The sequence below is a fragment of the Gracilinanus agilis genome, chromosome 3 (assembly GCF_016433145.1).
Source record: "Gracilinanus agilis isolate LMUSP501 chromosome 3, AgileGrace, whole genome shotgun sequence".
In the NCBI taxonomy this organism is placed as follows: Eukaryota; Metazoa; Chordata; class Mammalia; order Didelphimorphia; family Didelphidae; genus Gracilinanus; species Gracilinanus agilis.
The window spans coordinates 454,571,117-454,595,111 of record NC_058132.1 but is presented as its reverse complement, the minus strand read 5'-3'; the positions used below and the strand labels follow the sequence as shown (position 1 = coordinate 454,595,111).

Genomic DNA, 23,995 nt, shown 5'->3' with positions numbered 1-23,995 from the left:
AAGAAAGAAAGAAAGAAAGAAAGAAAGAAAGAAAGAAAGAAAGAAAGAAAGAGAGAGAATCTCTTCAGTAGCTGGGTAAATATAACATTCACTCATGCAAAATACACTGCAATAATAAAGCTGTATTGCTAGAAAGAACGAGAATAATAAGGCCATGTTGCCAGAAGATTCTGTGGGGAATTTTTGCCCTATTCTGAATGGCTAACCAGATAGGCCTTGAGGACTTTCCTGGCAGCTTCCTTTTACAAGTTTAATAAAGCTACTTGGGAACCTGATAGGATTTCCAAACTTTTAAAAGGGAGCCCATTAGTTGGGCCTTTATACTTTAGTATTGATTCACTCAGCCCATTGCCTTTCAAAGAGCAAATAAATTGAATTCTCTTTTGAAATGAGGTCACAGGGGGAGTACTAAATTGCAGCAATGGTCCTTTGATCAAAACTAGCTGCACTAGTAATAAAGATTTGAGAAAGCAAAGACAAGGCAAAAGGAGGCCAGGAAGTCCCGGCTTCAACTGAATTCTCTAAAAGAGAGAATTGTCAAGGAACTGAAGGAAAAGCACAAGCAGAAGGAACAGCTAACTGAGTTGTATATGCTCTATAGCAACGCATGCTTGAAAAGACAGAGAGATTCAGGAGGATGAATTAATTTTTTTCATTTTTAGCTTAATTTGGCAGTTGTTATTACTAATTAGTACCAAATTATTGGGGGAATTTTTTTGTTTCTTAAAAACCTTTACCTGGGGCAGCTGTGTAGTTCAGTGGATTGAGAGTCAGGTCTAGAGAGGGGAGGAAGGTCCTAGGTTCAAATCCAATCTCAGTTACTTCCTAGCTGCTCTGTGACTCTGGGCAAATCATTTAAGTCATGTAATCCCCATTCCCTAGTCCTTACCACTCTTCTGCCTTGGAACCAATATACAGTACGATTCTAAGACAGAAGATAAGGGTTTGACAGAAGGGTGTTTTTTTTTTTTAAAAAAACCCTTATCTTCTGTCTTAGAATTGACCCTAAGTAAAAGGGCAGAAAGGGCTAAGCAATTCCAGTTAAGTGACTTTCCCAGGGTCACACAACTTAAAAGTGTCTGAGACCAGATTTGAACCCAGGGTCTCTGACCATTGAGATACCTAGCTGCCTCAGATTACTGATAATAATAATACTGGTGATGGGTGTTTAATTGCAGCTGATGTTTAAGTAGAATTTTAAGATTTGTAAAGCTTTTTTATAGACATTATCTTATTTATCTTTACTATAATTCTATAAATTAGGTACTATTATTATCCCCACTGCATATGGGGAAGCTGGTCTCAGATGGGTTATATGATTTGCCAAAGGTTACACAGCTACTAAGTATCTGAAGCAAGATTTGATTTTGGGTCTTCCTAAGTCTATCAATCCAGGTATGGTTCTGTGCACATATTAAGTAGATATTAGATATAAATATATGTATCATGTATACATGAATTGTGGTTGTACACATTATCTATATGCAGCTTTATACACAAATATTTACTTATGTGCATATATGCATTTATGTATTTAATAGGCCAACTTGTGCAGGACAATTTGGTAAGACTTGATTATGTCTGTTTTTCTTTATAAACAAACTACTTTATAATTTTATATATATAAATTTCAATTAGAATTTAATAAATTCCTATTGTATTTATAAGCAAAACTACTATTTCTTTTTAAGAACAAGTTTGGTGAGATATGATAGGTTTTTTTCAAACAGAAACATAATTTTGCTCCTTATGTTTCTACTTTGGAAGGAATTCAGTCTATAAACTCCTTAAGGACAAGAGCTGTCTTTTGCCTATTTTTGTATTCCCTGCACTAAGCATAATGTCTGGGACAGAGTGGGTATTTAATAAATGTTTATCGAATGAATGAATATGGGATCTTAGAAAGTACCATACATGGTCTCAAGAAATCACTCTTCACTGGGAAAGACTAAGAAAATACTCTTAGTGGTGCTTAAATTCTCTTTCTGAATTTCCATGAGGAACAACTTAAGTCTAGAATAGGAAGGCCTTGGTTCCACACTCCATACTCAGATCCCAGAATCTTCTTCTGGAAACTCAGATCTTAGCTATATAGTAAGCTTAGTCTGATCCATAGGGAAGGGAGAACTTCTCTTGGAACTAGGAAAAGGAAAATAGATCAATGAGTAACTAATATAAATGGCTTTACAGCTTTAGCAGATGTAAAGTCCCATGTAAAGACTAAATAACCCTCATTAACCTTTACCATTGCTTTCTCCAGGTCCACCTAATTTACTGCCCTGGAAGAGTGCAATGGGTTCAAGTTACTTACTATGACCTAACTGCTTTAAGCAAAGTCTAAAGGAAATTTAAATTCTCTTATCATAGATTCCTGAATGATCCCTTTGCATATGGAAGGTAAAAATTTTTAATGAGCTTTCCCCTAGATATCTTGGTTCACCAGTTCTTGACTTGATTCTCTAAGATACAGAACTCTTAGAGAAATGAGAATCTGAAGACTAAGTAAAATTTGGCCTTAGAATCTCCTGCTTTGCTTTCTGGCTCTCTGGAGTCAATCCCTCTTAGTCATGGACTTTCTGCTTGATTATAAAATTATACATATTTTATATAATTATAAATATGTTTTAATATTTTTATATAAGTTATTATATAATTATAAAAAGACATTTTTAAAATATATTTATTACCACCCTAAATACTAAATAGTGATACCAGCCCAATATTGAAATTCTGACTGGCATTGAACTATTCAATACAATATGAATTATGTCACTGTCCTATTCAAATGGCTCCTGGGTTTCCAATAGAATATAAACTCCCTGAGAGAAGAGATTACTTTGTTTTTGTCTTTATGTACCCATAATGTAGCACAGACTTGACATTGTTGTTCAATTATTTCAGACATGCCCAACTCTTCATGACCCCATTTGAAGTTTTCTTGGTAAAGATACTAGAATGGTTTGCCATTTTCTTCTCCAGCTCATTGTTTTTTATTCGTTTCAGTTATTTTTTGTGACCCCATTTGGGATTTTCTTGGCAAAGATACTGGAGCAGTTTGCCATTCTGAGACAAACAATGTGAAATGATTTGCCCAAGGTCACACAGCTAGTTAAGTGTCGGAGGCCAGATTTGAACTCAGGAAGATGAATCTTCCTGAATTCATTCTCGCATTCTATCCACTTCACCACCTAATTGGCCATAGACTTAATAGAGAGATGGTTAATGGAAGCTTTTTAATTGAATTGAATGGGATGAAGACTAAACTCTTCATTCAGGCATTAAAAGCCCTCCATAATCTGATTCCATTTTACCTACCAATAAATATATGAATTGCTAAATATTTATTAAGTCCCAACCTTGTATAAGCACTTTGGGGCTCTTAGACCCAAAGGAAAAAAAAATGAAATGGCTCCTGACCTCAAGAAGCTTACATTCTATACTTTGGCATCATACCCCCTATGACTTTCTAAACTCCAAGCTAGCCCCCATACATAGTGAATTTAATCCTAACTTGTTGCCTTTATCCTCCAAGTCATGTTGCCTCAGTTCCCACCTCTTACCTTCATTCTCCTTATCTAAAAGCTATTTTTCTTCAAGACCCAGGCTAAAGCCCCACTTCCTCCATAAAATCTTCCCTACACATATCCTGGCACTTAATTATCTCAGTTTTTGTATTTTATCATATATTATGAGATGCAAAAAATAGCAGTACAAAGAAAATTGGAGCCAGAGGCCCTGGGTTTGAACTCCGAGCCTGCTACTCAAAACCTCTGTGAACTTGGGTATATCACTTCAATCTCTAGGCCCTTGTCTATAAAGGAAGAACATTAAATTAAAGAATTTCTCAGGTCCTCTTCCAGTTATGTCTGATCCTATTATTTCCAATACCTCATTAACTTGTAATTTCCACAGTGTGATTTCTCTCTTCATTGACACCTTTAATAATCTAGGAGCAGGTCTTTGTGGCGTTGCTGTCACCAGATAAATTCACCAATCATTCCTTGGACAGCCTGGAGTTGGGTCTCTGTGGCCCTGGCTAGCCCAGTCCTTAGACAACAAGTTTATAATCCACCATCAGGTCCAGACTCCAAGTCTTTCCATGTGAAAGAACCCATCCAAGCTTATGTTCAGTTGACATTACCTTTGAAAACCTGGCATTCCCTCTCTACATGATACAGCTTTGAAGTTGGACTGTTGTGGACACTTCTGGTATTATTCTTTAATGAGTGTAAGTCAGCTAAGTGGCACAGTGGAGGCCTGGAGTCAAGATGATCTGATTTAGGCCAACTCAGGGAGATATATATTCTTTAAGCAAGACCTTATTCTATGGTGGTAGAAAAAATATTTAACAAATTTCTACCACCTATGTGAGTTAGGCCAGTTTTTTTTTTCCTTAAAAGGTATTTCTTGAGCCTTAATCAGCTCAGGGGGCTGGAAGCTCATTGCTTCCTAGTTGCCTAATTACAAAAAAGCCACAAAAAATTCCAGCTGTTCTTGACGCTTGACTGGCAGACTCCCATGGGCAACTGAGAAGCAAGGAAGCTGCCCTCTGGCTGAATCAATCCAGAATCATCCCTGCATAGCCTTGCTGAAAATCCATCCCCTGCTATAGATAAGTAAATCTCCTTTTATTAACTGTGAATAAATTGTAAGTATCTCATCTTATACTACCAGAAGACCAGTCTAGTAACCCTGGCCTGCAACCTGCTCTATTTCCCCTCCTGAAAAATTCCATCTTTCAATCACCAAGCATGTGCTAAGAACTATATTAAGCACTAGGGATACATATGACAAAGATGAAAACAGTCCTTGGCCTCAAGAAGCCTACATTCTACTAGAATTTCCTCAAAAGGGAAAAAATAGAAGTGATTAGAAAGAAAACAAAATGGCAGTGCCACAAATAGAAAAAGGAAAACTTAGGTGGCCCTAAGTTTTTCATAAATACCAAAACTCTTTGTTAGCAGGTATTCACTGCTGACCAAGGTTTCTCACAATGGTTTCTTTATGTGGGGATGCCAAAAATATGCATGCCTACAAATAACAGTTTTTTTCTAAGCAAAATTACAACCATCTTTATCAAGTATTTGTCTAAAAAGAAAAGTACTGTTTCCACAATTAGTAATTAATATAGAAATTATCACTGGTAATAACTAATCCTCCTAATATATTTTATGGAAACAATTCTCTTGATATGACAATATTATTCTAAGTATAGATATGATAAAACACCAGAATATGCAAAAGCTTAAAGGAACATAATGGAAGAGAAAATGTTATTCAACTTTAATTATTGGGTTGTTTTTTTTTAAGGCATTTCCTTTCATTTATAAAGAACGGTACAGCACAACTCCCTGCTATAAAAATAGATAGAACTTCTTGACCCTCTTGCTGTAAGATTAAGGATGGATCCTAATGAAAACTTCAACACAAAGTCAGAATGCGTGTTGTTAAACATATGGAGTGTGACCCAAACCAGATTAAAATGTAATTTGTTGTTGTTTAGTCATTCAATTTTGCCCAACAGTTTGTGACCTCATGGACCAACGCACATCAGGCCCTTAATTCTGTTCATGGTTTTCTTGACAAAGATATTGGAATGGTTTGCTATTTCCTTTTTCCACTATGATTTCTAGATCTTGAGTAATCCTGCATGGCATAGCTCATAGTTTCTACACAAGCCCCTCTAACACAAGGCAGTGATCCAAAACATAATCAGAAAATATTTAACAAAATAAATAAAAATATAACAAAGCATAGAATATATTAATATGTGATTTTCTAAGTCAACATGGAAGAAATTTGTAGCAGCTATTGTTTCTATTAGCATTTACCACTACTGCTCTACATGGCATAGTGGACAGAGGGTTGAATTTGGAGTCAGAAATACTTGGGTTCACAGAGTGGATATTTACTAGTTGTATGACCATAGGAAAATCACACTTCCAAAGTCTCATTATGAATATCTTTTAAAAAGGGATAAGAATACCTTTAGTACCTATCTAATAAGGTTATAGTGAGCAAATATATGCATATCACTTCACAAAAATTTAAAAGCACCATATCAATGGGCAGCTAGGTGACACAGGGGATAGAGTACAGAGTCTGGAGTCTGGAAGACTCATCTTCCCGAGTTCAAATCTGGCCTTGGACACTTACTGTGAGACCCTAGACAAGTCACTTAACCTTGTTTGCCTCAGTTTCCTCATTCGTCAATGAACTAGAGAAAGAAATGGCAAACCACTCCGGTATCTTTGCCAAGAAAACCACAAATGGAGTCACAGGTACAACAAAAATAAATGAACAACAAGTATTTGTGGAACCTCATGAAATAGTGGATAGAGAAATGTCCAAAAAGGTAGGATGACCTGGTCCAAAACCTCCCTCTCATATATCCCGGCTACATGATCCTGGGCAAATTATTTAACCACTCTGTAATTTAGGCAACTCTCTAAGGCTATAAGATACAGAAAAGATACTGGTGGAAGGCGCTTCCCTATCTGGGAGTGTCCTATGTCAATGAAATCATAGGGCTAGTCCCTATTCCCCAATTATAATTTTTACCTATTTTTATAACTGAAGACTAAATTCCACTTATAATCCCTATACACTTTAGCATATATTCTACATCAAGTACTTTGGTAAAGATGATTAAAACAGTGAAATGCTGAACAGAGAGGCAAAAATCCTATACTGAAAAGTCTGTTATCATGTCCCCACAGATTTCCTATCTAGTTCTATAAGGAGTTATAGAGAAGCAAGTTCTACAATGGTGGGTATTTACAACATCAAAGAAAGGATAAGGAGGAACGCTCTGGAAACTTCAAAAGGTGTTCTGGGACAGCTTACAGTCAACAGCAGAAAAATGATCCTGGAAGGTACTTATTCCCTCACAGAATGATACTCTAATAAAAGAAAATTCAGTTTCCCTGGGAAAACCCTAGAAGCTCCCTAGATCATATAACTTCCAGATGAACAGCCTGCTCATTTATAAGGTTTATTTTCAAAAAGCTTTATGGATAAAACATAAAGTATATTCAGAGATATCTTTATCTGTATCTATATACATATACATATATATATATGGAGAGAGAGAGAAAGAGAGAGAGAGAGAGAAGCAGTTCACCAAAGAATCTAAAAATCAACATCATTCTTCCACGTCTGCAAGTAACTAAGAAGCTGAACATTAAAATATTCTTTGTTATTATAGGATGACTTCCGAGGGAAAAAGAGGGGAAGGAAATACAGGGAAATGTTGGCAATGTAAAAAAAATGAAATATAACAATAACCATTTTTTTAATTGAAAATTGAATTCTTTTCCCCAACCTTCAAGGAGATTTGGGAGATGTCTCTTTTCTTCACCAAAAAAAACAGCCAATCATGCTTGAAGATTCATTTAGAGTACCTGCCCTCTGTTGATTTCAATTTATCCTGTATATAACTTTATATGTTACTTTCTCCATTAGCTATTTGAAAACAAAGATTATCATTACATTACATTTCTTTTTATATAGCTTGTTGTATCCCCACTGCACAGCACAGTACCTGGAAGATATAACAATAAATGTTTATTGAATAACATAACTAGTAAATGCCCAAGGCAAGATCTGAAGCCAGGTCTTTCTGATTTTAAGCTGAGTATCCTACTATATATGCTACTTCTCATTTACAATAATATAAAACCCTTGGAAGAATCAGAAAACACTTTGTGTAGGAGTCAGCATATAATCAATACTCTATTTTATTTCTTAAAAACCCTTATTTTCTGTCTTGGAATCAATAGTATTTATTGGTTCCAGGGCAGAAGAGTGGTAAGGACTAGGCAATAAATGTTAAGTGACTTGCCCAGGGTCACACAGCTAGGAAGTGTCTGAGGCCAGATTTGAACCTAGGACCTCTCATCTCTAGGCCGGACTCAATCCACTGAGCCACCCAGCTAACCCCTATAATCAATACTTTAAAGCTAAGGATTCCTTGAGATTAAGTAAAGAAAAGCTAGGAGTGTGAAGATTATATTCCAAACATCAAACCATGTTTAATTAGACTTAATTTTTTAAAATCTATTTATTCAAATTTTTCAAAACAAGAAACAAGGCAAGCACCAGGAGGGAAAATAGGCAAAAAAAAAAAAAAAATCAAACCTACTCTTGGGACTCTGGACCATTAGGCAATATGATGAGGTGGCCCTTAATTGTATATTGCCCTTAATTATAAAATTATCTTTTGAGGTTCACACAGATCTCAAACTTAAGTTTCCAAAACCATTAATAATTACCTTCAAATGGAAAATGACAAACAAAGAGAAAATTTCATAATCAGGCTGGCATGTGTCAGTAAATACTATAAAAAGTCACGGGAGCCTCCCTCTCTTCACTCTCTTTGGACTCATCTCACTGTGCTACTGCAAAGTAAACCAGGTAAGTCCAATTTTTAATCCAATCTGAAACTCCTACTGTTCATGTTATTTATGTATTTTCCTTTTAAGAATAAGTTCATTGCAGAAAGAAAGCCAGACAAGCAAGACCACTTTGAAAATTACAGGTTGAAAGATTTAAAAAGAAAAGCAAACTTTACATAAAAAAAACCTGCAGTTTCCTATACAATCCTCTTCTTCTGTTCTACTGTGTATACGTAAATGCCCAATCTATTTGGTGCTGGTTAAGTTCTGAATAATAATAAAAATTAATCGGGGGTAAGGGGAAGAATGGGTTCATTCCCATTATGTACTGAAGGATCCTCTTTTCCTCAACAGGCTAAAAAGAAAATATTTTCTATCAATATCTCTACTAACTTAGAGGTTAGCTAATGTTCTCAGACATACCTTCAAAGGTACAACTTGAATAATCCAGATGTGTCACATGAAAAGTGACAGATGTTACCAGTTATTGATTCTGAAACAGTTTGGACCAATTTCTAGAAGACCAAGCAGCTTCTGATAAAAAAAAGGCTAACAGGCAACAATTACTAACTTGCTTTCTCAGCTTCAGATTCATCTCCACCTTTCTCTGGAAAGGAGCACTGAAAACCAGGGATGACATCAAAGAGTATCAGTTAACTGCTAGCAACCCGGTTATCTCATTCTGTCATATGTATCTTCCCTCCTCTATCTCTCACTTACTTCTGCTTCTTGTCTTCTTCTAAAGACATTCAGAATTAAGAGGGTACTAGGTGGCAATGTGGTGCAATAAATAGTAAGACAGTCTTGGAGGCAAGAATACATAGGTTCAAGATCTACTCTGATAAATATCTGTGCGAACCTAGGCAAGTAATTAGCCCCTCTCGGTGAAACTCTCTAAGACTATATATTACAGAGGAGTTGCTAGTCTGTTTTGGTTTCCACACCAAGAATTTCTTACCCATGAAATTACACATCTGGACCACAGTTAAGAAGGACTGGATTTTAATACCTCAAAAGACTAAGCAAATTTTTGTTTGTCAACTGAAAATGCCTAATTCTTTCACATGGTCCCTTTATATAAGGCTTTACTTTGCACTTTTTAAAATGAATTCCCTTTCCTCTAAATTTATAGAAAACAAAATGAGTGGATTGAAAAAGTCCCCTGAAGAACTCAAAACAATTTTTCAAAAATATGCAGCCAAGGAGGGTGATCCTGACCAGCTATGTAAGGATGAACTGAAAATGCTAATTCAAGCAGAATTCCCACATTTATTGAAGGTGAGTGAACTTTAGTGGCCCCACACAGCTTTGTGATGAGTGCCTATGTAGATGGATAAGGATGAGGCTGGGAGGAAAAGAACTACATATAATATGACACCCAAGTGTAAGAGGTAAAACACAAAGCTTGAGCTCACCAGATTCTTTCCTACTGGGCCAGGTCTATCATTTTCTTGGGACAGATGTTGGTCATGGGATTAAAAGGAGGAGAGTCAAGAGAGCTAACAGTGACAGTTTAGTTTGTTCTATATTTCTGAGTGACTTTACAAATAGCCCAAAGATACTATGAATTGGTATGTTTTTATCAAATAACAAGCTTCCATTTTCCCCTCCCCATTAAAAAAAGAAAAAGAAAAAACAAATCTTTATAACAAATATACATAGTCAAGTTCCAATGATGTGCTTTTCTCCAGTAGTTCCCCTAGTTGAAGAAATAAAGCTAAATCTAAATCTTCAGTGACAAATTTTTATGTTGTTGTTCAGGGCCATCCATTTAATTCAAGAGGGTTTGTTTAAAAAGGACAACTAATTTAAATTTAAAATAGAATTTTTTTTAAAAGGCAGCTACTCATTTCTAGATAATTACTAGAAATAAACTAAATTTCTTTTGCCTAACATCTCATTTTGGAACCACTTTGAAACTTTCCAAATCAAAATATCAACAATATCTCTAAATTAAAATATATCTATGTTTTCCTTGAGGTCATAGAGGATGAGTCTCTGCTCAACCTTTGCTTGTTTTTAATTTTAATTAAAAGTCTTTCATCCTATGGGAAAGAAGTATTATGTTATTTGACATCCAGGATTTATTTTAAAGTTGCTTTATTTCCTATTCAGAAACATTTGTATCACTGAAATGCCTTAGAGAGAAATTTCTCCTTTTCCTCTCCCTACATCTCTCCAGCCTTCAAATTCTCAAACAAAGGATCAGCTTAAAAATATAGCTTTTCAGTATTAAAGGGATAGTTGAGTTGCACAATGGATGGGGTATTGGACTAGGAGTCAGGAAGAGCTAAATTCAAATCCTGCCTCCATCATTTAAAGAGCTGTATGACCCTGAGTAAGTCATTTATATTATCTCAGCCTAAGTTTCTTGATAATACCTTCCATCCATCAAACTTTCCATGATTATTATGAGATGATATAATATTAGTAGAAGACATTGTTAAATGAGTGCTAAATGAATGAGTTATTATTGTTATTGTTATTTGAAGCCATCTAGTCTATTCCCTACTCAAAGCATGGAAAGAACCCACAACAATATCCCTAATAACAAGCAGTCACTTAGCATCTCTAGACAATTCCCAGTGATAGGGAATTCACTATTGTATGCCTTCCTATACATCTTAGAGGCACCTTATTGCATTTTTAGACAACTCTAATTATTAAGATGCCTTTCCCTAGGAAGCACTGAGGCACAATGAAAGACTGATAGATTTAGAGACACTCTAGGTTCCACTCCTACTTACACTACTTTCTACCTGTGTCACCCTTCCCCTCAATGAGTCATCGTTCCCTATCTGAAAAAAATGAAAGGGTTGGATTACATGACCTCTAAAATGCTTTCTGATCAATTCTACATTCAGAGAGAATCTATTTTTCTGTAACTTCTACCCATTACTTCTATTTCTGCCCTCTGGAGTACAGAGCCAAGCAAAATTGTCATATTAAAATCTTCCACTTCTTTAATAGATAAAATACAAAGGGCCTTTGAGAAGGATAAACTATTACCAAAAGAAATCAGGTAAGATAAAGAAAAATTAATTTTGCTTAATTAAAAATAAGTATTTTAAGATTCAGCCAAAAAAAGGAAAAAGTAAGCATGAGAAAAGAAAAAATTAATAATAAGAAAATAATCTGGACAACTAATTTGAGTATGTTTAAAGGCTCAAAGAAGCTAAAACTCCAAAGGAGAGGGAAGCCCTTTGAAAGATCTATTTTCTGTTTTACATGATTACACATATAACTATTTCAGGAAGAGAAGAGAGGTAGATGGGAAAGGATTAGGGACTCAAAATTTTTTAAAAAGCAAATGTCAAAATTTGTTTTGAGTTGTAATTGGGGAAAAAGTAAAACATATATAAAAAATAAATATTTATTTTCCAAACAACATTTAACTGGTCCTATGAATTCATCTACTCACTCAAAATAAGCACATACCTTAGTCTGTAGTTCTGCCATGATGAATGGACAAATTACTACTCCATTCATGTCTAGCATAAACTTCCACATAGAAGCACATATTTGGTGTCCACATATCAGAAGCAAAATAGTATTTATGTCTTTTATCATTGTGGCACATCGCCAAGATTTCTCAAAGACCTAGGAGTCTGCCTACATCTCACTGCTCTCCTCTGAAGCAGCCTTAGGAATAAAAACAAAATAATTTCAATCTCCTTCCATGAGAGTGACATTGGATTTGGAGTAGGAGCCCAGCTGCTGTACAAATCCACTTATTGTGGGTATGAGACCTCTGTGAGCATCAGTCTCCACAGTGGCAAAAAGAAGATAATAATCCTCGTACTACCTATCTCACAGAATTGCTAGGAGAAAAAAGAAAGCACTTTGTGTAAAACTTTAATGTTGCAAGGATCCAGAGTGCATTCCCTCCATGAACCCAGATTGTAACTTCACTAAACTTAGTAGTCTTTAAGAATTTAATGGTCCTTATAAACCTTAGTTGGCAAACATTATAAAGCTTAAGGGATATACAAATGCCAGCTATAACCTCTATCAGGAAGCAGTGGTAAAGTGGGAAAGTTGAATAAAATGTTGGTTTTGGTGTCAGAAGACTTGGATTAAAATCTCAGCTTTGTCACTCCCAAACTGTGAGAACTTGGGTCTCATTTAACTGGGCTACAGTGTTCTCATCTGTAAATAAGAGTGTTGCACTAGATGGCCTCTAAGGTCCCTTCCAGATGATTTTTGTATTCTTGCACAAGGGAGTAGGTGCAGCTTGCTCATTTGGTAGCCAGCTAATTACATCTTTCCTAGGATCTTTTTAAGTTTCATGGAATAGTGATATTTCTAAAGCCTGGAGTGAGTCTACTAAATCCAAGGTAGGGAGATGCCTATGCCCAAGGTAACATTTTGTTGGTCATGAAGTAAATATAATTAAAGGCAATTTAGGTCCAGATATAATGTTTTAAGGTTTATGCATTATTTCTTTTCATCTTCACAATTATTACCCCCATTTTAGAGATTATCCAAATTAGGTGACTTACCCAAGATCACTCAGCTTGCAAATGTCTAAAGTTGGGTTTGAATTCAAGTGTTCCTGATTTCAAGTCCAACTCTATCCACTATGCCACACTCTGCTGACCTCAGTTTCTTCACTACTAAAATACAACCAGACATTCCTGATTGCCTATATTCAATAACCTTTCCAGAAAAGCAAAGTCAACAGGAAATAACACTAACAGCTAGCCTGCTTTCTCTCTCTCCCTCACCCACTAATCCTACTTCTCTTAACCCAGGGGCCAAGCAGTATCGATGACCTTTTTAAAGAAATGGACAAAAATGGCGATGGAGAAGTCAGTTTTGAGGAATTCATGAATCTGATAAAAAAGATATCTCTGTGAGATCATCCCCTGGGGAACAATGAAGCAGAAGATACTAAGAGATAGAGCTCTACTCTTTCCATAAGTCATATAAAACCTGAGCAAATACTATTTAGCACAAGTCTTTATTCTTCAGCATGGTATAATACCAGTTAGGAAATCATTATTAATAAAGTATTTCTAAATATTTTCACTTTGTAAATGTGTCATCCCTAGAAGGAATGAGGGCAGAGAAGGAGGCAGCTTGGTGTTGGGGGGCTCTTAACCTGGAGTCCACAGACTCCCTCCCCGCAAGTCTAATAGATTTCATTAGGGTCCCATAAACTTTGTTAAGAAAAAATTTAGGTCTACTTCTACTCGGCTGGTTTCCTTTGCAGTCCAATATATTTTATTTTATGCATTTAAAAACATTATTCTGAGAAGAGGTCTGCCAGAGGGGTTCATGATATAAAAAAAGCTGAAAAACCTCTGGTAGAGAGGCAAGTGTTCTGGGCTGGGAGGTAGTAGACCTAGGTTCTAGGTACTATTCTAAGTCTATTTCATTGTATGATATTGGGTAGGTCACTTCCTTGCCAGACCTCAGTCTCCTCACATAAAATGAGAGGCTACAATAACTGAGTTAAGCTGGTAATGATGTCGCATCACACTGCAACCTGCCATATACTTCCTTAATCAGTGGCCGAAATGCATTGCTTAAACTCAGGGTTCCCAACAATGAAAAACTCCCTAGGGAAATACAGCCCCATAGTTAAATTAGGCTCCTAAATAAAACAGAAAGTAAAGCTAATAAGTCAGACAAAGCAATCTATCTATCCAACTGTCCATGTCTCAGGGTTGTTTAGTATGTATTCGCACTTTGATTTTCAGTTCTGTATGGAATACATCCCAAAGAGTCATAATATACAGCAATGATTTTTCTCTTATATGATAAGTCGTAAAGGCTTCAAATTTATAGTATATAATAAAGGGTCGAGGTGGGGAAAGGCATGTGTTCAGAGAATGTCTCTAAATACATCAAAAAATCTGTTCCCTAATGGGATTCCAGCTAATGGGTTGTGTGTGTATGTATGTATGTGTCTATGTGAGAGAGAGAGTGAGAGACAGGGGCAGAGAGAGAGATTGTGTGTGTGTGTGTGTGTGTGTGTGTGTGTGTGTGTGTGTGTGTGTGTGTGCTGTGAAAGAGACAGACAGACAGACCAACCGACATAGGACCCTAGGGCAGTCTGATTAAGTCTCTAAGAATAATGCTTTTAAATGCAAAAAAAAATAAAATAGATGGGATTACAAAGAAAATCAATTATACTGAGATAGAGATCTAATTTTTTCCCATCCAAGTTCAGAATCCCCCAGAAATCTATCTTTAGACCCCTTAGGAAGTCTGTGGACTCCAGGTTAAGAACCCCTGTTCAAGACACAGTCAGTCACCTATCTATAGTATTCTCCTCATCAAGCTTGATCATTAAAAGGACTTTCAGGATAATAAGTAGGATCAACTTTGCTACAATCCTCAACATGGCAAGATAGTGCCCTTCGACCATATAAAACAGCGGTTCCCAAATTTTGGCCTGCCGCACCTTTTCCAGAAAAAAAATATTACTTAGCCCCCTGGAAATTAATTTTTTTTTAATTTTAATAGCAATTAATAGGAAAGATAAATGCACCTGTGGCCATCACCAACCCCCTGATTCGCTGCAGCACCCACCAGGGGGTGGCAGCACCCACTGTGGGAATCACTGATATAAAACATGGGCTAATTGATGAAATAAACATGCTAAAGGAGAATTTTTAAATAGAAAATGTTCTGATGAAGAATATCATGACTGATCTAGTAAGCAAATAGTAATCAGGCTACATAAATTAAAAGCTGTGATTTATTATAGTACTGAGTGCTCTTATGTAAAATTCCTAATTAAGGAGCCAAAGGTGCTAAGCTCAAAGAGAAAATTCAAGAGAAAAATATGTCATAATGACAAAGTAAAAATGAAAACCACCAAATGGCTAAACTAATACAAGGAGCCAAATGATTATCTTTTCAAAGTCTCATTAGTATAAAAAGTCTCATATTCTTAAAGTAGATATTTACCAAAGGAATTATTTCCCTCCATTTAAGGTCCAAAAGCAACAGGACTGCAAAACAACAGAAAAATAACCACCTTCTGGATACTCTATCCTCTCTGGTTTTTCATGACATTGCTTTGTTGTAATTTCCTTTCCATCTGTTGAATAGATAATTTTTCTTTCCAGAATCAACACCCATGCCCTATCCTTACATGTAAGAATATCATGAAGCTTTGGAATGGGTCCCTTCCTCTTTATCCCTCAACATTCTTTCTCAATGACTCTTTAGCTGCCATGGACACAGCTATCATTTCTCTACAGATGACTCTCAAATCTATAAATCCAGCCCTCATCTCTTTCCTATGCTCCAGTCAGTCAATACATATTTATTAAATACTTACTATGCACTAGACACTATGCTGGGGGATACAAAGAAAGGAAAAGACAGTCCCTACTCTCAAGGAACTCATAGTCTAATGGGAGAGCCAATGGGCAAACAGCTATGTTCAAACAAGCTGTAGACAGGATAACCTGGAGATAATTAAAAGAGGGAAAGCAGTGGAATTAAGAGGGATCAGAAAAGACTTTCTATAGGGGGTGGGATTTTAGTTGGGGACTCTAAGCCAGGAGGTTGAGATGAGAAAGGAGAACATTCCAGGAATGGGGAAGAGATAGTGAAAATGCCCAGGGTTGGGAAATGGAGTCCAGTGGGAAGAACAATAAGGAGGCCAGTGTTACTGGATTAAAGATTTGGGGGAAAGAGGGAAGTTGGGAGAAGTAAAATGAAAGAATGGAAAGACAGGATGGCAGGCTATGAAGGGCTTTGAATGCCAAACAGGAGACTATGTATTTGATTCTGGAGGTAAGAGAGAGCCTCTGGAGTTTATTGAGTGGAGGGGTGACATGGTAAAATTTTTGCTTCAGAAAGATCACTTTGGTAGATGAGCAGAGGCTGGATTGAAGGAAAAGGGACTTGTGGCAAGTTAGCAAACCAAGAATCTATTGTAATAGAACATCAGGATAACAAGCAATACTGGAGGAGAGGCAGTGCATTTAAGATATGCTACAAAGATAAAATCAATAGCACTTGGCAACTAATTGATTATGGGGAGTGAGAGAGTGAGAAGTTAAGAATGCCCCCAAGGCTGCAAGCCTGGGTGAAGTTCTTGACAATAATAAGAAAGTTTGGGAGGAGGGATATGATTACTCTAACAAACAAGAGATAGAGGATTCCCCCCCTTTTTGATGAAGTTTCCACTTAAGTTATGATGCCTTTCTCTGAACTTCTTCCACATTTACAGTCTGTCCAATTAATTTTAGACCTAAGCACTATACTGAATGTCATTTTCTTTTTTTTTTAAGAAATTTTATTTTACCAACTACATGTAATAATTTTCCACATAAGCTTTCTTGAAGTTACATGATCCAAAGTCTCTCTCCCTCCTTTACTTCCTCCTTTCCAGAGGAGAATAGGCAATCTGATCTGGGTTATATATGTGGTATCATGCAAAACACAATTCCATATTGTTCATTTTTGTAAGAGAATAATCATATAAAATCAAAACCTCAAAAATCAAAACCCAAATAAACTAAAATGAAAAATGGTATGCTTTGATGTACACTGAATGTCAATGATGCTGCAAATGATCTGAGATCAACAAAATAATACTTTTGTAGGAAAAAATATTTATTGAGAATCTTTAAGTATAAAAGCACTAGGTCTGCATTAAATTCTAAGACAGAGATGCCAATTAGCCTCAGACAAGTTCCCTTAGCCTCTCAAATCTACCTTCTATCCCTTCTACCCCCTGACCTTTTTTCTCTCTCTTTCTAACCCTACAAATACATGAACCTAGGGGTTTAGTCCTGCACTTTTTGTTTTCAGTTTTAGCTACTGATCCCATGAGGTCTTTTAAAAGAATGAACTTTTTTTTTTTAAATAAACCCTTAATTTTGGTGTATTGTCTCATAGGTGGAAGAGTGGTAAGGGTGGGCAATGGGGGTCAAGTGACTTGCCCAGGGTCACACAGCTGGGAAGTGGCTGAGGCCGGGTTTGAACCTAGGACCTCCTGTCTCTAGGCCTCTTACTCCACTGAGCTACCCAGCTGCCCCAAAAGAATGAACTTTTGACAAAAACTGCAGGGAAAATTGGAAAGCAGTATGACAAAAAATTAGGTTTAGATCACTATCTCACGCCCTATACCAAAATAAGGTCAAAATGGGTATATGATTTAAACATATAGAGTGATATTATAAGTAAATTAGGGGAAAAGAGAATAATTTACCTGTCAGATATATGGAGAAGGGAAGAATTTATGACCAAACAAGAGACAGAGAACATTACAAGATATAAAATGAATAATTTTTATTATATATTTAAAAGGTTTTGTACAAAGAAAACCAAATAAACCAAAATTAGGAGGAAAGCAACAAACTGGGAAAAATTTTATAGCAAATTTCTCTGATAAAGGTCTCAATTTTCAAATATATAAAGAACTAAGTCAAATTTCTAAGAATCCAAGTCATTCCCCAATTAAGAAATAAATGGTCAAAAGAATATGAATAGGCAGTTTTCAGATGAAGAAATCAAATCATAGGAAAAAATGTTCTGAATCCCTCCTGATTGGAGAAATGCAAATTAAAACAACTAGTGACACACCTCACACCTATCAGATTGGCCAAAATGACTGTAAAAGAAAATAACAAATTTTGGAGGGAATGTGGCAAAATTGGGACACTACGGCTTTGCTGGTAGAGCTGTGAATTGATCCATCCATTCTGGAAGGCAATTTGTAATTATACCCAAAAAGCTTTAAAAGAATGCATACCCTTTGATCCAGCAATAACATTATTAGGTTTGTATCCCAAAGAGATTTTTTTAAATGGGAAAGGACCTGCTTGTACAAAAATATTTATAGCAGTGCTTGTTGTGGTGGCAACGAATTGGAAACTCAAGGGATGTCCCTCAACTGGGGAATACCTGAACAAAATGTGGTGTTTGATGATGATAAAATACTACTGTTGCTATAGGAATGATTTAACAGGATGATTTCAGAAAGAGTTGGAGGGACCTATGTGAACTGATGCAAAGTGAAATAAGCAGAACCAGTAGAACATTATACATAGTAACTAAAATATTACAGAATTATCAAAAGTGATAGCCTTTAATACTAACAGCAATACAATGATCCAGGACAATTCTGAGGGACTTATGAAAAAGAATGCCATCTACCTCCAGAGAAAGAACTGTTGGAGTAGAAATGCAGATGAAAACCTGATTTATCACTTGACTTTTGGGGTATATGATTTAGGGTTTTGGTTTTGTAAGATTAATCACTTACAAAAATGAATAATAATATGGAAATAAGTTTTGAATGATAATACACATATATGCCAGATTGAATTACTTGTCAACTCTGGGAAGGGGGAGGGAAGAAGGAAGGGAGACAACATAAATCATATAACTTCAGAAAGCTTATGTGGAAATGTGTTATTAAAATAAAATAAAGATGAAACAAAAAATAAACTGTTTTTTACAAAGTTATAAAATGTATATGCCTCAGGATAAGATACTTGGTTATAAACCTTAACTTTTTTTCTGTTTTTTAAGTGGTTAGAAATACTGTGGTATGGATAAGTACACTTAATCAAACTCTGTAATTAACTAGCCTCTTGAACTTTCTTTTCTTTTTCCTTTGATTCATCCAAGCAGCTTCATTTTTTTTAATTACCGACATATTCAAAATAGAGCTTTATCTAAAAACAGACATCAAGTGATAGATGACAAAGGAGGCAATGTGATGAGATGAAAAGAGCCAGCTGTGGTGTCAAACAGCACAAATTCAATTCCCACCTTAGGTACTTACTACTTGCATGATTTTGGACAAGTCACTTCACCTTTATACCTCAGTTTCCTTCTCTGTCAAATGAGTGGGGTGAAAGGTATAGAAATAGGTAGACAAAATGACCTTTTTGGCCCCTTCCAACTCAAACTGTATTACCATCTGATATCATGCATCCATTACATTTGTTTCATGGTATTTTTTATTCTCTCACTTTATTCTCTAACTTGCTCATCTGTGCATATTTCACAAATCAACTGTGTTAAAACTTGACTTAAAATTAAATTTAACCTTGAAGATACTGTGGTAAGAAAGTGATAGACAAGATGAATGCCTAAAATGGCATTAGCATGTCAAAGCCTACAATCTCATACTAATAGAATGTCTGCTAAAGAATGCCATGACTGAATATTTACTCATATTGTTTTCTTCTTTTAGAAAATCAAATCTCTCTTCTGCAAGTGATTTTTCAGCATCATGATGCAGTTTAAGTAACTGAAGGTTACAAAAATTGAAAATCTCTCTTGCCAATTAAATAGAAAAGAGTATTGAGTGCCTGGTAGTAACCTAGTCATTTGACTAAAACCATGGTTTCATATATTTAGAACTGATGGGAACCTCAGAAGCCTTCTACCCCAACGCTCATTTTTCAGAAGAAAAGAATATGACCTAGGAACGTTAAGAGTCTTGGTCAAGGTCACACAGGTAGTAAGTATCAGAGGTAGGATTTGAACCCTTGTCTTCTGACTCCAGGGGTCAAAAGAAATTAAAATCCTTAGAGCTCACTATTTGTTAGAAGCTGCCTTGCTCTGTTTACTCTGAAAGGCATCTCTTTGGACTTAAAAATATTTTCATTCATAAGAAATAAAAGGATATATGGGTGGAAGTGGGGGCAATTGGGCTGGATTATCTGCTATTACATTTAAATATGGTTCTTCCATCCCCTTAAATAAAAACCTAATTCTAATGACATAAAGCAGTGCCAAAGTACCACTCTAATGATCTGAGTACAGCCAGTCATTCCATGGTGAAAAGCAGTGGGTTTCTGTTTCTTTTCTTAGTATCTAGAGGACAGGAATTTACTATGCAGAGGATATAAAACAGTTTAGATATGGCATAGTAGAAAGAAAAAGGCCTGTGATTACCAAACACTTGATTTATCTGGCAGAGTAGAAAAAGTCTACATCAGTTTCCAAGCCATGCATAGTCTGAATGAGTAGAGGAAAAGGACTTTGAAACAGACCAGGGAAATCTGATTTGTTACAGAAGCCTGAGAAGTCTTTATTCCCCAAAATATAAGCTCTGCTAGGGAAAATGGAAAAAGAAAAGGAAGGAGAGGAAAAGTAAAAAGGGAAGAGAAAGAGGGACAGATGGGAAGGAAGGAGAAAGAGAAAAGAGGAAGGAGGGAAAGGAAGAGTAGGAGAGAGAGGCATATGGGGAGAGAGAGGCATATGAGGAGAGAGAAACAGAGGGAGAAAGAAAGAGACTGAAAAAGAAAAAGAGAAAAGGGGAGCGGGAGGGAAGGATAAAGAGAGAGAGAAGGAGGGAGAGGGAGAGAGAAAAGGAAGAGAGGGAGGAGAATGAGAATCAGTGAAACGAAATACCATTCAATGAGTTCCTTGAGTAAAAAAGGAAAGTAAAAAGGCTTTTAGACTGAATCTTTTCACTCTTATGTAAAAAATGTCTATACCTCTTTTCCTTCTCCTTTTTTCTAGTTTATCTAAGGGAACTCAAGACAAAATATTGTTACTCAATACATTTTCTATTGCTTTCTTTGAAGCTTCTGATATTCAAGCGCTGTCCCAAAGGAGGATCTAAGGGGCAGCTGGGTAGCTCAGTGGATTGAGAGCCAGGCCTAGAGACAGGAGGTCCTAGGTTCAAATCCGGCCTCAGACACTTCCCAGCTGTGTGACTCTGGGCAAGTCACTTGACCCCCATTGTCCACCCTTACCACTCTTCCACCTAGGAGCCACTCAATACACAGAAGTTAAGGGTTTAAAAAAACAAAGGAGGGTCCAGAACACCAATGCAATAAGTATTTGTTGTCAATGAAACAGATTTTAACAACAGCTAAAGCTGGTGGGAGGGGACACTTGCATAAGGCATTTCTTTATGTACCAACAATCTCAACTGCTCAACTTAGAATATTAACATGGCAGACTCATCCCTTCCCCTATCACTGCTGGTTCTGAGGTTGAAGACTTGGATGACTTTTTTCAGGCAATTGCAAGTCTATAGGATTTTCAGCATTTTATTTGCTCTGGCTTTAGTGGACACTTTGAAACAAATCAATTGGGAAGAAAAATGTATGAAGGACAAAGAGTCTACAGGTCTGGGGTTGCTATAGCTATGTAACAGTGACCTCTTCTGGCAAAGTTGCTTTTCTTTTTCATAGTAATAATATTATTTAAGGGGAAAAAAACAACAGACATACAGTTATTAACCTGGCACAACCATATCCAAATTTACATCAAGGAGCATTTCTAATGTGAATTCGAAGTCATTACAAGGGAACTCCTAACTTACATCAACACTTTAATACCTATAACTTTAAAATGCCATCTGTTTTATTAGTTGTTTTGAACTCTTTGAATTTACTGGTTCTCTTTTAACCTATATCCAAAGAGTTGCCAAATTCCATCAGTTATGCCCTTCTCTCTCTATCTGGGACCACCATAGAAACAAATACTGCCTTTTTTTTTAATTCTAAAAATATTATTATTACTGGTTTTCCTGATACTAGTTACTTCACTCTCTAATTCACTCTTCATTTACAACATAATCTTTCCCCCTACCCTGCTCAAAAAGTTTCAGTAGCTGTTCACTGCCTACAGGATAAAATACAAACTCTTTAAATTTGCAGTTAAGGCATGCTACAATATGGCTCAAATATACTTCTCCAGGATCAAATTCTAGATCCTTAATTTCAGATTACCCCTGCTTTGTCATTTCCATGTGGGCCATAGACCAAAAAGGACTACTGTATATTTCCTGATACTGTTTATGTTTATTCTCCTCTCCTTTCCCTTACAAAGTTCTAGGTACCCAAAGATAGTACCATAAAAGTTCACAGAAGGGTTGATATCTCTGGTTGTATATGAGGAAGGTGGGAGTGGCCATGGGAATAGATGGAAGGATTCGTGGAAGAGATGGTATCTGGTTGAGCCTTGAAGAATTCCCAAGAATTGGATAATATTTTTTTAATTTTCAATCTATGATATACCAATTTCAGTGCTTAGGTATATAAATATGGCAATCTAGTAATGACAACTGTGACCCTTGTCACAGAGGTATTAGAGTCAAAATGCTGATTCAGCACATTCATTTCTAGACATAGCCTATGTGGAATTTACTTTCCTTGATTATATATATTTATATATATTTTTAAACATAGATTTATTTTTCTTTTGTTCTTTTGTTCAACTGGGGAAGCAAGGTAGAAAGATGAAGAACTGAAAGCAATTAATAAAAAATTTTTTAAGAAAATTGTGGGGTCAGAAGGTTAAGGACTGGAAATTTGGTGCACAATTAATAGAATGGACTAAATAAAATATATAGGAATCCAGATGCAAAAATAATTTCATAACTAAAATTACATTCCAGTAATATAAGAAACCCATACTATATACATTTAGAAAACAATAAGGATGTAAAATCATCAAAACCAGAGGAAAAATAAGTCACTTACAACAGGAATGCTAGTGTTAGGTACAAATTCTGTAGAGTCCGCATCTGGGTATTAAGAGAAAGAAAAGTTTCAGTAAAATTTATTTTACCAATTTCCCTTGAAAATACCTTAAATAGGATGAGTTTGAGTTTTTGTTTATCTAAGGTTTTTTAACAAAAGAATCAATTTAAGTGAAGTTTTGAAGGAACCCAAGACTCACCTTTCCAATTAAGGCAGTTCCTGGCAAATTCCACTACTGCCAATTGCATCCCTAAACAAATTCCTGTAGAACAAGGGAAAACACACATCATCACTAAATATGAAAAATGATGAATAAAACTATGAATATAAGTAATCGTCTATTTTCACCTGACCTCCACTAATTCATTGAGAATTCTGTAAAGTACTTAGCCCAGTGTCTGCCATATAGTAAGTACTTAGTAGGTGCTTATTATATATATATTATTATATATTATTATAGTAGGGAAGGGAAGGGAAGGGAAGGGGAAGGGAAGAAAAGGGAAAAAGAAAATAAGCTTTTATTAAACACCTACTATATGCCAATCACTATGCTAAGTGCTTTTTAACAAATATTTCATTTTTACAACAACCCTGGCACACAGGTGCTAGTCCTATCTCTATTTAAAATTGAGGAAACTGAGGCAGAGTTGAAGTGACTTGCCCAGGTCACACAACTAATGTCTGAGTCTGGATTTGAACTCAATTCTTTCTGATTTCAGGCCCAATATTTTATTTCCTAGGCCGACCTACTGCCTTCTACACTTAGTATCTAATAATGAGGAGGTTCTACAGCTGAGGAAACAAGGTCATTCTGGCTATTTCTGGAATATGGGGAATCTGTAGCTACCCCAGGCAGTCCATTTTTACCCATAAGGCAATCTGAAGGAGAGGAAATTAGAAAGAGGATAATAACAATAATAAAAAAGGAACTGAAGTTCCAAGAGATAAAGTGAATTTTCTATACTCATAAAGCTAGTAAGTATCAGCTAGGATTTGAACCTAGGCTATAAAATCCAAGGCCCATGTACTTTCTTTTATACCATTTATGAAACACCTTACTAAAAAAAGGATTTTTAAATATTGGCAAGGGATTGCATTATGACATTTAAGGCAACCATAAAGGAGCTAGCGGTCACTAAGCAGTTATGGTTGAAAAAATGCCAAAAGGTGGAG

The 23,995-nt window shown here is 36.0% G+C and overlaps 2 protein-coding genes across 2 annotated transcripts in view; one reads left to right on the top strand and one right to left on the bottom strand.

Annotated features, from left to right (window-relative positions):
* The window catches only part of CTPS2 (CTP synthase 2), a 139,548-nt gene that overhangs the window by 56,126 nt on the left and 59,427 nt on the right, over positions 1–23,995 (bottom strand). The window contains exons 11-12 of the mRNA XM_044670348.1: positions 23,022–23,084; positions 22,823–22,866 (exon numbers count right to left, since the gene is read on the bottom strand). Of these exons, the coding sequence (XP_044526283.1) occupies positions 22,823–22,866; positions 23,022–23,084 (107 nt within the window). The remainder of the gene's footprint in view (positions 1–22,822; positions 22,867–23,021; positions 23,085–23,995) is intronic.
* S100G (S100 calcium binding protein G) lies at positions 9,537–13,255 on the top strand. Its single transcript, XM_044666431.1, has 2 exons — positions 9,537–9,674; positions 13,151–13,255. Exons 1-2 carry the CDS (start codon positions 9,537–9,539, stop codon positions 13,253–13,255), a joined length of 243 nt encoding a protein of 80 aa, XP_044522366.1.

What these genes read in the sequence shown, in the direction of transcription:
- S100G (XM_044666431.1), top strand. Translation starts at nt 9,537, where the DNA reads ATGAGTGGATTGAAAAAGTCCCCTGAAGAACTCAAAACAATTTTTCAA. An exon ending in AATTCCCACATTTATTGAAG is followed by an intron (nt 9,675 to 13,150) that starts GTGAGTGAACTT and finishes CTCTTAACCCAG; the next exon opens with GGGCCAAGCAGTATCGATGA.